The following is a 15,061-nucleotide window of genomic DNA, read 5'->3' on the forward strand; positions in this document are numbered from 1 at the left end:
AGGATGAGATGGTTGAGTGGCATCACCGACTCAATGGACATGAGTTTGAGCAAGCTCTGGGAGTTGGTGATAGACAGGGAAGCCTGGCATGCTGCAGTCCATGGGGTGGCAAAGAGTCGGACATGGCTGAGCAACTGAACTGACTGAAGGATATAGCCTTCCTTAATTAGAACTAAAATTGCTTGTGGGAAGCAGGTTCCCAATTAAACCAAGAAATAGTCATATCTGAACCCTGAATTATTACATGATGTTTAGGATGATGGGAGTTGAGGGGGGTGCAGGGCTCAGAAAGAGAACCAGTAATTAGCGAATTCACAACGTCCACTTTCAAGGCTAGTTTCCTTGATGAAGGCCATTGTCAGATTGGACTGAGAATTGTTTCAAACTCCCATTTTTCTCTCAATAAATCCACATTCTTTCCTTTAGAGAAGTAAACTATAGTGACAATCAAAGCTGCTAAAACTCTAGTTAGCAGATCTAAGAAAAATCAGCTCATAGGAAGGTACAGGAGGAGGTAAACATGACTTAGAGGGGACTTGGGATTACTTTCATATTTGCACAGATAATGCCTCCTCACCACTGCCATTCCCAGGCTGCTCGATCTTCCTGTTTACTGTAATCCTGCTTCTCTGGGAATTACTTCTGTCTTCTCCAAGACACTTTCTTCCCAATACAGGAAGGGCTTGCTTATTTATTCAGTAGCAATGTTGAATGTTTAGCAGATGTAGTGTTCAATCCATTGGTATCGGTGTGTATACACATACAAACATCCATAAGTGCTGAACAATAAGGAGATCCTGAACAACTTGAAATTTCCATAACCAGAAGGAATTTTGAATTCTAATTCCAGGTGGCTTGGTTGTAATATCTGTTTATGTCTGTATTAGAAAATTAAGCCTGAGTATCAAAATGAAATTTGTTCAGTATTATGAATACAGTGAATAAAGAGTTTTATCCACCCCCTCTCTAAAAAGAAAAAAAATATTTAACTCAGGTAAGTTAATGAAAAACAATACCTAGTAACATTAAACTAGGACAGCAAAGGAAATAGAATGGACGTGAGAGAAAGATTATACTTGCAAGGTGGAACAAGGGGAATACCTTTTAGTAGGGGGCTGGGGATTATCCAGAAACAAATCACTGCTTTGTTCTCTGGCAGAGTTAACAGATTCTCCTTCACCCCCAGAATTGCCTCAGTTTTCTCCCTATAGCTTCTGACTCCAAAATTGTTCATGGGAATGGGTGGGGCCTCACTGTTCCTTCCTTTCTGCCTTAAAATGGTCACATTTGCAGAGCATGCTCCTTGAGTCCTTCACACTGGCGGCTTCTCCCTGCTGCCTTGGGCTCTAATCTCCTTATAGGTGTAGCACCATGGCAACAGGCCCAGCCTAGAGCCCAGGAACCTTGTTTATGTTACCTGAGGGGCTGGATGCAGCCTGAGGAAGAGAAGAAGAATATTGCCTGTCCCGCAGCTGGTTTAGAAGATGACTTCGTGTTCCGTTTCATGTGTTTCTGTTCTGCTGCTATTGAAGACCTGAAGTTACATACCTGGAAAACGTTTATTCAAAGATGCTATCAGTAACTGAAGGCAGCAGGGGAAACTATCTTCTCTTGGTTCTTGTCTTCTAACCAGAGTTGTCTTCTGAGATGTAGTTCAGAAGTGACTTGCCGTGCTGTGACATGTGGCAGCGCTATGATTTGGGGGTGCACTCCAAGGTGGCTGTACAGTTGCTTCACGTAGGTAGACATTTATTTGATTTGAGATAACATTATGTCTTAGAATATTTTCCTAGAGAGTTTAAAAAAGTAAGGCTTTTGTCGCACGTCTTATTTAAATATGCCTTCTTCATCTTTCCTGTTGAGAGGCTTACTCCCAGAGCGGGAGAGAATTCTCCTCTCCAGGCAACTCCTCCTGGGAAAAAGGGGCTGGAATTGTTGTTTCATTTTATTTAGGAACAGTTATAGTATCCTGTTGCCTCAACCAGGCTTCCCATGAAGCATACTGGGAAAGGTTGTATGGTAATTACCTTAAAATTTGTTTTTGCATTTAGTTATTTATAGTTGATATGCTATGTTGACAGTATATAACATGACATTGTTTTATCCACTAGAACAAAAGGAAATAAATGTGGAGCTATTAAATTGTTCTATTTTTATGTACAAAACATTAGGTGGGTTTTGTGCAGACTTTGTATTATCAACGGTAAATGTAATTATTGACTCTTTGACCTTAAAAAAACTACTGAATATGAGAACACATGTTTTGTGTATGGAAAGAAGAATGGACTAAAATCCTAGTTTTAGGATGTTTTTTACTGTATGTATGGAATTTGATTAAACAGAGTTGGAATGGAACCAGAAGGGAAAGAGCAGCCTTTAGTACTAGTTTCCTATATCTTATTACTTTATAATTTAACTGCAAGCTACTCTGATATTAAGTATTTCAGTTCCTTTTAATGTTAACATGGTTATTTCAAGGAAATGAATGAAGCTGCTTATTTAATGCATTTTACAAAAACAAATACCTTTCTACAAGACATTTCTTTTTATCTCTATTACTAGGTACTTCTACTTAAAATATATGTATTTAACTCTGAGTGTCTCAGTCAATAAATACTATAATTACTGAGTAAAACTGCATAGCTCTCCCGTTCTGGATTCAAGAATATTGTGTTTTATATTGTTTGGCTTCAGGCAGTGAAGTACTAGCTCCTGTAGCGGCAAGAGTCACAATTCCCCACATTCCAAGTAGGGGACAAAATGAACCAGAACCCCTGAATGGTGTTGACAAAGATCTCTTCTTCTAGATGGGAGTTTGAACATTTCTTTGGAGGGTGGGAAGTTTCTTCAAGGCATTTTACTGTTCATTCATATTTGTACAATAAAGCATAAATAGAAACAAAAGCTTGCCAGAAAAGAATTCCATATTGAGCTGAAAATCAGACCTTTTGAAAAGCAGGGTCTTGTGCTGAAAAGTTTGGCTTTGTTTCTGAGTATGTATATGTATGTTTATTCTGCCAAAGCAGTGAAGATATAGCCACTACTACTTTGTCAGTGATAGTAGAGGATAAAGCTATAGCATGGGGGAAAAAAAAGAAACCATTTGTCTTTAAATAAGATCTTTGCATAAAAAAGAAATGCGTAAGGTTACCTTGAATGGTGTCTATTTCTCCATCTCCAACACAGGAATGAGAATAAAAAACAATGTCTGTGGTGCAGCTTCCAGCTCCCTTGCGATTAGTAATGTTATAGTACATTATTGTGTTTTGTTGAAAAAAGAAAGTATGTGTGCACACACACATGAATATATATGTGGTTTCTATGTGTCCCATGAATATGATCCTATCATTATTATTACAGATATATTTTTCTCTTCAGGCATTTATCCATTTGTTGTTAAACCTCCATTGCATTTGACCTTTATTTTCTTATTGGCCAAGTAGTTACACTACCATAAATATCTTTTTCTCCTTTTAGGTCTCGTGGGCTGCCTAAACTAAAAGAGTCCCGTTCTCATGAATCTTTGCTGAGCCCATGCAGTGCCGTGGAATGTCTGGATCTCGGTAGAGGGGAGCCTGTGTCGGTAAAGCCACTCCATAGCAGCATCCTTGGACAAGACTTCTGCTTTGAGGTAGGAAAGTCCAGGAAAAACAAAGAGTAGTAAGACAGCAGAGAGATTTTCTATCCAATATTCTTGTGATTGCATTACTGCATTATTGATGATTTGATCATTTTAACTGGTTTTCAGTTACTGAAAATTACCTACTTACAGGGGAAAAATTAGAAATCTGCTAATCTAATTATGTTGGTAATTAAAGTTATTAATGATGGTTTCTCATTCCTTTTGGCTTTGTCTGCTTTCAAAATAAATGAATTCTTAGTACATTTTCAGCAGAGATCACAAGATTAATACTAAATTATTGTTAGTATTTTAATCTTTTGTTATTGAGAAAGATATCACACAGTACGTTACTATTTTTCTTCTGAAAACCTAAGTCCCCAATTTTAATGATTCTTTGAGGGAAAAATACCAAAACCATACTAACTAAAACCTGAGTGGTTCAAGATCTGGGATCATGTCTTCTTTATTTTTATAATTTCTCTGCACTTAGCTAGCTTCCTGGCACATTGCATGTGCCAATTTCTTCAGTGAACAAACTGCCCTTTACCAGGAAATTATCACTTTTTATAAGGTAATTTTCCCCTCCCAAACAATGTATACAATTGGCCATTTGCAAATTTAATTTCAAAACCATCTGTGTACTTGTTAGCATTATGATTTAATTAATTAGCACAGACTTACAAAATTACTAATTATGAGTCCTATGTTAGATGTTGTAAAAGTTGAAAGATACATCTGATAACTGTTCTTAGGGACCTGCCCTATCCAACAGAAATACAGTGAAAGCCATGTGTGTGATTTTAAATTTTATTAAACCCAAATGTTCCCACTTCCAACATGTAGCTAAAATAAAATTATCAACTTTCCACCTTCTTTTTTTAAAACTAAGTCTTCAAAATCCGATGTGTGTTACACTTACCGCACATCTCATTTGGACTAGTTGTTTTTCAGGTGCTCACTACCACCTGTTGTTAGTAGCTGCCATATTAGACAGAATGTAACGTCTGATCTAATTCACTAGGTTATAAACTGAGAGTAAGTTACTATGTGAGCCACGGTAGCAATTTGGACAGGTCATTTATTGGTGTTCTTTTTTATAAAAGTCTCTTAAAGTTTGCCATATTTGTGGAAATTAGTTCAACAGATTGTATGCCGAGACAGGTGGTAGGTACTAGACATAGAGACAACATACTTCATTTTTAAAGGACATTGATAATAATATTCAAACTAACCTAATGACTGGAAATCAACTGACTGGTTGCCTAATAGAAGAGAAGTGGGTTCCAGAGTAATTAATTCAACACTACGAACTCTTTTCAATTTCATGTAGTAGCCTTCTGTAATATTATAATGTGAAAGCATTCCCAAGAAATAAGCTGTTAGAGATCTTCTTCCCTTTTTAATTATTTTTTTATTAACTCACTCAGAATTGAGGATATTTATTTGCAGGTAATTTTTTAAAATATTAATTTAATTAGAGGTTTTCAGTTTTGTTCTTTCTAAACTGTAGGCCAGTTTTCGGTTCCTAAGCTGAATTCTCAGTGACCTTTGTCCTTACCTGGAGAAAAGTATAGATGCTAAGTAGATAAAAAGCAAAAAGTGAATGTAGATGCACACATAGATATCACAAAGCCAGCAAATATCATTTTGGTTACCGTATCATTTTGGGTTCACAGCATATCCCTAACTCTTAAATGATACCCCTAGGAAGATAGAGCTCCCAAGCCCCATGTTTCCTTTTCCTTATCTCTAATCTTTATGTTGAAGGTTACCTACTTAAGTGGAAGTAAATGCTTCAGTTGTAACTCTGCTTCAGAGAGAGATAAGTGGATGGAAAACCTGCGCAGGACAGTTCAACCAAATAAGGTAAGAGTGGCTTTGAATGTCCAAAAAACTGCATAACTCTATTAAGCAGTAAGTTGATTGAAGGGAAATACAGTAATATTAATAATACCTTACATTTTACAGAACTTTTAAACACAAACACGTGTTTTATTATTTTGTGCTCAAAATAATCTTACTGCAGACAGGATCATGATTTTATCAGTGTGGACAAGAGGACTCAGAGAAATTACTTGACTAAGTGAGAACCGAGTACAATACACAATAGAAATGGGACTAGAACACAGATTTCTTAATTACTTACATACCTCTATCTCATTTGCAGAAAGCTAATCCAGTTGCCATAAGACTGGCTATATGAGAATTTCCATTACAGGATGTTTAACCCAAGTGAAATAGAATGTTGTGGCTCTCTAAGAGCTTGCTGTTATCTTGAATGATGAGATAGCAATCCCCTTCATTATTTTATGACTGCCCTTAATGAAGTACATAGCATCACTTACTTTAAGAGGAAAATGTCTTTCTGGTATTTCGGCTCTCAAACACAACTTTGTTACTTCTTTATAGGACAATTGTAGACGAGCTGAAAATGTTCTCCGTTTATGGATTATTGAAGCCAAGGACCTTGCCCCTAAAAAGAAATATTTCTGTGAACTGTGCCTTGATGATACCCTCTTTGCTCGTACAACTAGCAAGACCAAAGCAGACAATATTTTCTGGGGTGAACATTTTGAGTTCTACAGCCTTCCACCTCTTCATAGCATCACAGTTCACATTTATAAAGATGTGGAAAAAAAGAAGAAAAAAGACAAGAATAATTATGTAGGGCTGGTCAACATCCCCACTGCCAGTGTGACTGGTCGCCAGTTTGTAGAAAAGTGGTACCCAGTGAGCACACCTACACCCAACAAAGGAAAGACAGGAGGACCTTCTATTCGGATTAAGTCGCGTTTCCAAACCATCACCATTCTGCCTATGGAGCAATACAAAGAGTTTGCAGAATTTGTCACCAGCAACTATACCATGTTATGTTCTGTTCTTGAACCAGTAATCAGTGTGAGAAATAAAGAAGAGCTAGCCTGTGCCTTAGTGCACATTCTTCAAAGCACTGGAAGGGCCAAGGTAAGTAGAAAGGGGGGTTGCACTGCCCAGAAAGGAAACCTATTATTGGTTCTTAGATTCAGAAAAAGTGGAGATTATAAAATTAAAGAAGTAAAATGAAGAGTCTAACAAGTATTTATTTAAAGTTTATTTGCACAAAATATAGGTAGCACCCCTCGCTCTTTATCACCAAACAAAATAAATGGTAGGACTGGTGTAATAATCCCAGTGTGTGCAAGATTATTTCTCTTTAGTTCCAAAGTGTGTTGTATGATTGTTTTATTCCGCACTATATTTTAAATTAAGATTGACTGATGACTATATATATCAGCTAGTCACAGAAGGAAGTATTCCTGAATCAGGTTGGTCACTAGCAAGAGTCTTCATGAGATTAATGTCTGAATTTAGAACTAAAATACCAAGGGATGTTATTGTTAGCTGTCTCATGATAGCCTTACCTCAGTTCATCCTGGATAGAAGTAAAAATCTAGAAAGATAGAGAAATATACCAATTGTATGAAGAACACTAAACAATTGATAGAGTCGCTGATCAGCCTGAAGTGTGGTAATCATCACCCCTGCGAGGCGTGTTCACTTAACCAGGCTAAAGACTGCATTGTATTATATGTAAATTGATCATGGTAAAATTGTATTTTAGATCTAGAGGAGTTCACAGCTAGAATAATTTATTTAGAACCGAACAATGAAGTGTTTTTAAGATTTCTTGATACATATCAGAATATATCAATATATTCAATATTTAGTTCCTTATTTAATTGCCTTCCTATTGATCGTCATTTTGGTGGTTGAATTTATTAATGATAATTTTGAGCTTTCTGGTGTTAAAAAAAAAACCATTGAAATTTTGAGTCTCATCTTTGAAATTGTATGGATATGTTCTTTTTGTTCTTCACTTGCTTGAGGTTCAAGGATATATGTAGGGTTTGTTAACAACTTTATTGAGATACAATTTACATATTATAAACCAAATCCATTTAAAGGGGAAAATTCAATGAGTTTTGACACTTTATGTACCCGTGGAAACCACAGCAATCAAGATACAGAGTGTTACCATCACCCCCAGGTTTCTTCCTGTCCCTTAGCATAGGAGTTTTAGTAGTGATTCCTAAGTCTACAGCTCTCACGCTGATGAAAAAAAATCCCAGAGTGAACCCCATTAATATGGAAATGCTTAATTTTAAAATAAAAGTAAAGCAGCATATTCCCTCTGTTTTTTATTTTGGAGACTTTGAAATATCCACTGCATATATAATATTCAAAATATATGACATTATCAGATTTCAAATTGAATAATGAACACTGAATTTTAAATTAAGTTCCTTAAGACTGCTGAGAAACGAAGCAGCTATTTCTTAAGGGCTTCATTTCTCCTTGTGCCTTCCTTCACTATGGATGAGTAGATGGATGGATAAATGGATGGCTGGAGATATATACATACATAATTCATGTAGAAAATGAGTTTATATGTTTAAGAAATTTCATGTTGATACTATGGACCAATTTGTAACTATTTTATATTGAACACCTAATATGTGTCAGAAACTGTTAAATGCTGAAATATAGAGGTGAACAAAAATAGACACTGTCTTTGGTCTCATGGGGCTCACAGTCTCTGGGAAAAACAGATATTAGTAAAATAATTACAGAAATGTGTGATTACAGTGAGAAGTGCAGATTTATAAAAAGATACATGGTGCCTCAAGAATGTGGATCAAGGGGTCCTGACTAATGGAGTTCAGAGGCAGTGTTGGTCAGACAAGGCTTCACTGAGGAAACGAGGCCAAACTAAAATCCAAAGGATCCAGGGAATTAATGCCATAGAAATGGAGGCGGAGCAAGGGTGGGAGTGAAGCAGAACTGTGAACAGCATTTGCAAAAACCTCTGTGGTGAACAGACAGCGCTGTGCGCTGTGCGTTAGAAGCTTGCAGGCCACGTGCAGGAGTATAGTCTTTATCCTAAGTGCAGTGGAAAACCTTTGAAGGAATTTTTAACTTGGTAACACTTCAAATTTTATCCTGACTGACCTTTTCCCTTCAAATGAATCTGGTAGATTTAGTTTTAAAGCAGCATTCCCAGGATGTCTGACATTGCATCAGTCTGTCCTAACGTGTAGTATTTATTCACATTCAGTTGCTTTCTGCCTGATTGAACATTATTCTACCAGGATTTTCTGACGGACTTGGTGATGTCTGAGGTGGATCGTTGTGGAGAACATGATGTCTTGATCTTCAGAGAGAACACCATTGCCACCAAATCCATTGAGGAATACCTCAAGTTGGTGGGACAACAGTATCTTCACGATGCACTGGGTATGGAGAAGAAAAATATCTCTATTCTTTCCCTTTTGATTTTTAGGTTATTTCACCCTCATGAAACAACCAACTGGAACTCAAATTCTGAACGTTATTTAGTTCCAACTGATTAAAGTGTTAAAATTGGAGTTTCAATTGTAGGAAGTGTCGACAATACTCACCAGGGGAGGAAAAGAAGATCTGTTTCTTATACCATGTACCATGAGAAAGCTCATGAGCACAGCCAGTACCCCCATGCCCTCAAGTTCCTGACATTCTGAGACATACAGTGATGTTAGTAATGAGATGTTACATCTAGTTGATCTGTTTCCTCTGAAGTCTTGGGTATTTACATCATGATATATTGGGTTGGCAAAAGGTTCATTTGGGTTTTTCCATACCATCTTATGGAAAAACTACAACAGACTTTTTGGCTAACCCAATAAATACATAACCTAAGTTTTGAAAGTGTTAGCATTTGTTATCATGCATCAGCAACGGAGAAAGTCCTGCCAGTTCCCACAACTCCCAGTTTCTGCCTTCAAGACCTACAGACTTTGTCATGACAACTAAGTTTTCTCCAATCAGTAGTTCTTACTGACTGGGTCACCCACTTACAGCTCCATGTTTGGTCATAAACTTCAGGTGTTACCACTAGACTAAGGCACTGTCCTTGGCACTTCATTGTACATTATGATAAAGCAGACATGAGTTCCTTAAAGAACATTGTCATTATCTTTATGTCCCCAGTCCTTCACACAGAATGTAGAACAGCATTGTCCTAAAGGAACTTAATGTGAGTCACATGTAATTTATATTTTCTAGTAGTCACAATATAAAAAAGGGGCAAGAGAAACAGGTAAATTTAATTCCAATAACATTTTATTCAAACCAGTATATCCTAATATTATTTATTATATCATCAATATAAGAATTATAAACAAAATACTTTACTTTTTTCATGCTTTTTGAAATTATGTGTATTTTATCTACATTTATTGCATGGTCAGTTGCAGTAGCCACATTTCAAGTGCTCAATAGTCACATGTGACTGTCAAGAGTAGACAGGTGTGTGTTGAAGGCAAGAAATAAGACTGAATGAGGTAATCCCCAGTGAGGTAATAGGACTTGGCAACTCTTCCGTTTGTGGGAATGGGGCAGGGTGTGGTAGGGAAGGAGGTCAAATATTACAGTGAATTTGGGGCCTTTGCAAGTTCTTTTTTTTTTTTTTTTGATGATGAGATTCTTAACAGAAAGAGAACATAAAAGTAGTACTCTCAAAAGAATGAGAAATGATATTTTCACTTCACTGTATTTAACTTGAAGTTCAAGTGGGAAGTCCCAGGGGTTCTAGGCAGGACATCCCAAGACTTCTGTCTAGCTGGCTGGTGGAAGTTTAGGACTGTTACCCATGTGGAAGGAATCAGTGAAACTACCAGATTACAGGAGAAAGAGAATAGGGCCAAAGACAGATCTGACAGTGTTCCTGGCTTATGGTGTAGAAGGAAGCAGAGGAATGTGAGAAGAGATCGGAGATAGAGGAAGTGTGCATGCCCATGAGAAAAAAAAAAAGAAGAAGGAAAAGAGTCTTAGATACCAAGAGGAAAAAAGCATTAAGAGAGTCAGAGATTAAGGAAGGTAAAGAGTCAAAGAAAAACATGGCTGTTGATTTTGCTCATTAGTGATGCCTGGGATTGTTCTCAGGAGCCAGGTCACAGGAGGTAAAAAGTGAATGACTGCTTGAGGAACAGCAGGTAGACACTGTGTTGGACTGTGAGTGCTGGGCTCACTGTAGTAGCAGTTAATTCCTACTCTAGAGAAGTAAATTTTTTCTTCTCCTGCTTCCTATCTTCATTTTTTTTTAAGCCATATGCTTTAGTTTAAGATCTAATGGGAATTTAGAAGAATGGCGAAAATGGACTTTCATTGACTTCAGGAAAGGTACAGAATCAGTGTCATATAAAAAGCTTATTACAGTCATATCATGAATTATATATCATAATTTGCTTTAATGATTTGCACCACCTTATAAAAACCAATAATGATGCATCTCAAACAGTATTCTCTATTCTGGGGAGATAAAGAGGTAGATATTTGTTGACCATCTACTGCTTAAAAATCAAATATTCATATTCCACCATGCAATGTACTAACCAGGATTTCCAAATGAAATAATTCCTGAAGTGAAAAGGAGAGACAAGTCCTTTGATAGAACAGTTAATAATTAAATATCTGATTGGCTCATTGAGATATGAAAATTCAGTGAGCAGGGGAAGAAATTCACGTAACCCCACAAAGATCTCTGTTATCATTTTTGTAACCCAAGAGCAAGGGCCAGGGTGGTGAAAATGGGTGCTGCTTCCAAGACACAAGCAAAATTAATTAGTAAGCTTCTTCAGGACAGAGATGCTGCTGTTTTCTCCCCATCTAACTCTCCATATTTCTAGTTAGCCTTTTAATCCTAGATTCTTGGTATCTAATTTTTCTCCTGTACTTTATTTTTTTATGACAAATTCTGTTTTGAAAACAATTTACAGAATACATCTTAGCACCAGTATAAATTAAGACTTATTTTGTATAGTTCAAAATAGTAATAAGTCCAAAAGTAACCCTGAAGAAGTGCAAAATTTTCAGTTCCCTTAGAAAGATTGTTTTTTTCATCATAGGATACTGTACTTGCTACAGCAGGAGCTTCTAATCATAAAATTAAATAAGACTTCATGGTAAGTTTTAAATAAAAAAACTTCACAGTGAAGTCTTAGTAAAACCAAAAAATCACATTAATAAGTACAGCTGAGCACTCTGAATAATTCAAGTTTTACTGTATTTCATACACTTTGGGCAAAAAAAAATAGATGTTATTTGCAGACTGCCTGAAGAATGCTTAGAGAAAACTGAGTTAAAAGTTGCCAATCAAATTAAAGAATATCTGCCTGCTTTTTAGCCAGTCTTCATTTATCTTGATTAAAAGCATTAATGTTGATAGCATAGACTCTGCCTCAATTAGACTTAAATCTTTCATCCATTAACCCCTTTTACTTTTCTAATTGAAATCAGATTTCGTGTTGATGTCCTGTGACACACAGGAAATACCATCTTCTGTGACATACAGAAAGGGCTCTAACATGGCCTGATTCCCACCATTGACGGCGGAGGCAAATTTCCTTTTAACGATAATATATCCATACCTATTGGCTTATTTCTACACATGAAATTTGGGTGCTAGAAAGTAATGAGATAATGAAACATTATAGAACATTGTCAGTTCAGTTCAGTCTCTCAGTCGTGTCTGACTCTTTGCAACCCCATGAATCACAGCACTCCAGGCCTCCCTGTCCATCACCAACTCCCGGAGTTCACGCAAACTCACGTCCATCGAGTCGGTGATCCCATCCAGCCATCTCATCCTCTGTCGTCCCCTTCTCCTCCTGCCCCCAATCCCTCCCATCATCAGTCTTTTCCAATGAGTCTTCGCATGAGGTGGCCAAAGTATTGGAGTTTCAGCTTCAGCATCAGTCCTTCCAATGAATATTCAGGACCAATTTCCTTTAGGATGGACTGATTGGATCTCCTTTCTATCCAAGGGACTCTCAAGAGTCTTCTCCAACACCACAGTTCAAAAGCATCAATTCTTTGGCTCTCAGCTTTCTTCACAGTCCAACTCTCACATCCATACATGGCTACTGGAAAAACCATAGCCTTGACTAGATGAACCTTTGTTGGCAAAGTAATGTCTCTGCTCCCCCCCAACCCCCACTGGCCCCCGGCAAGGCCAGAGAGCAGATATGAAAGGATTAAATCTGTCTCAATAATTTGTAATCAGCTAATGGCATCCCACTCCAGTACTTTTGCCTAGAAAATCCCATGGATGGAGGAGCCTGGTAGGCTGCAGTCCATGGGGTCGCTAGAGTCGGACACGACTGAGCGACTTCACTTTCACTTTTCACTTTCATGCATTGGAGAGGGAAATGGCAACCAACTCCAGTGTTCTTGCCTGGAGAATCCCAGGGACGGGGGAGCCTGGTGGACTGCCGTCTATGGGGTCGCACAGAGTCGGACACGACTGAAGCGACTTAGCAAGCAAGCAAGCAAAACAGCCTCTAGGTGCAGATCTATAAAAGTTCACTTTTCAGTGTGGTACTTGCCACATTATCAGACACATAGGTTATAGTTTCAAAAGTGAAAAGAGTTTTCTCAATTTCGGAGGATTTTAATTATAATCAGGTAAAAGAAAAAAACTTTAGACAGTCAATTTGCTTCCAGACCCTTGAGTTATTTATTTGGTTCTTTTTTTGAAGGAAAAGAGAAAAATACTCTCAGAATTCACAAGTTAGTATTATTTCCCCCAGAATAGGTACAACTCATTAAGCCGAATATTAATGATATAAATTTAGAGGCGGATTGATCTTTACATCAAGTATTTGACATTGATGACTTAGTTTTAAATTCTGGTACTCTTTAAATGAGGTGAAATCTGTGGGCACACAGAGCCTAGGTGACACTGAGAACGTGTTCAGTAGAAATCTTGTGAGAGTTGGTAAACAATTGAAAAGCCTTTGGTTTTTTTCACTTGATGAAAAGTTATTTTACTAACTTTGGGTTTTTTTACTTGATGAAAAGTTATTTTAAAACTACAAAGTATACATAACACTTACTGTGGGGGCCCCTACTAAGTACCCAGGCACCATATTAGACACTTTTCTTTTCATGCCCTATTCCTCACCATAGCTCCAGCAGGTTGGAGTTCCTAACACTATTTTCCAAATAAGGCACCCGAAATTCAGACCAGTTAAGTGACTTTTCAGGCCCCCCACAGTTGGCTAAGTGATGGGTCCAGGATTTGACCCTAGATCTGTCTGGTTCCATAGCCTTTAATTGTTCTCTGCATCACTTTCTTTTCTGTGCATCATTTAAATTCCTGTCCTCCAAGCATTTTACTTCCAAATAATCACTTCCCATCCTCTATCACAGCTATTTTTTTTTAATCTTTCCTTTACCTTAGTACTAGCCATTTTGATAGAAAATACTCTTTGTTATTGCTTCTACTTCTTAATTTTTTTGTAGAAATTACTGTTCACTTCCATGATATCTATTAGTAACTAGCCTGAACTTCAGTTACTATGAACAGATTTGGAAGGAGCTTTGAAAGATCTACTCCTTTTTCATAAAGACGTATTAAAAAAAAAAGAAAACCATACTACCATTTCTGACAACTATTTTTTGAGTTCCTGCAATGCTTTGGGGGAGAAAGCAATGGCGACCCATGCCAGTACTCTTGCCTGGAAAATCCCATGGACGGAGGAGCCTGGTAGGCTGCAGTCCATGGGGTTGCGAAGTCGGACACGACTGAGCGACTTCACTTTCACTTTTTACTTTCATGTATTGGAGAAGGAAATGGCAACCAACTCCAGTGTTCTTGCCTGGAGAAACCCAGGGATGGAGGAGCCTGGTGGGCTGCCATCTATGGGGTCGCACAGAGTCGGGCACGACTGAAGCGACTTAGCAGCAGCAGCAGCAATGCTTTGGAAGCTACTTGATAGGCTTGGGATTTGAACTTGAATAGAACCCAGTCCCTGATCTTCAGTGGTATTCATCCTGAAGATGAGACGAGCGTGCGAACAAGTAAGCACAAAATAGCGTGAAGCATAGAACAGAACAGATACAAGGTATGGTTCATAAAGGAGGATAAACAGATTAGGTAAAGATTTGCTCTTTCAGGAAATACTGGGCATATCTCTACAAAGGATAAGATGTATGAACAGGGCATCTAAACTAAATTTATTTGGAAAAACATCCAAATTATATACAGAGATGCTGTGCTGTGTGCTATGTGGAATTACTATCCCTGTTAGGAGATGTGGGCCTAGAATTACCTGAATCTGAGCTTGGCACTCAGTTTGGCACCAGTATTAGCCCTTAAAAGCTTAGGTGGGCTATTTAGTCAGACCTGGGGTATTTATTCTTCTAAAATAGTAACAACATTATTTATAACGTAGAGAGGCGTTTAATGAGTTCCTGCTAATTAAATATATCTGTGGTTTCAGATAAAAGATGTAAAGTTATAGCATTTTTTAAAGTAGTTTCATTACTCTTTGTATAAATATCATGATGACAATGTTAATGAGTGCTGTTTTTCCACTTCAGGATAAGGAAATAAACATGACATGTAGGAGGTGGTAAATC

At 37.5% G+C, this 15,061-nt stretch overlaps 1 protein-coding gene across 5 annotated transcripts in view; it reads left to right on the top strand.

The window, feature by feature from the left end:
- RASAL2 (RAS protein activator like 2) overlaps positions 1-15,061 on the top strand; it is a 254,269-nt gene that overhangs the window by 209,016 nt on the left and 30,192 nt on the right. For all 5 annotated transcript variants that reach the window (XM_010850125.1, XM_010850123.1, XM_010850124.1 and 2 more), the window contains 4 exons: positions 3,478-3,631; positions 5,390-5,488; positions 6,032-6,586; positions 8,752-8,896. In XM_010850125.1, the coding sequence (XP_010848427.1) occupies positions 3,478-3,631; positions 5,390-5,488; positions 6,032-6,586; positions 8,752-8,896 (953 nt within the window). The remainder of the gene's footprint in view (positions 1-3,477; positions 3,632-5,389; positions 5,489-6,031; positions 6,587-8,751; positions 8,897-15,061) is intronic.

This window comes from Bison bison, unplaced genomic scaffold (assembly GCF_000754665.1).
Source record: "Bison bison bison isolate TAMUID 2011002044 unplaced genomic scaffold, Bison_UMD1.0 scf7180017864289, whole genome shotgun sequence".
Classification (NCBI taxonomy): domain Eukaryota; kingdom Metazoa; phylum Chordata; class Mammalia; order Artiodactyla; family Bovidae; genus Bison; species Bison bison.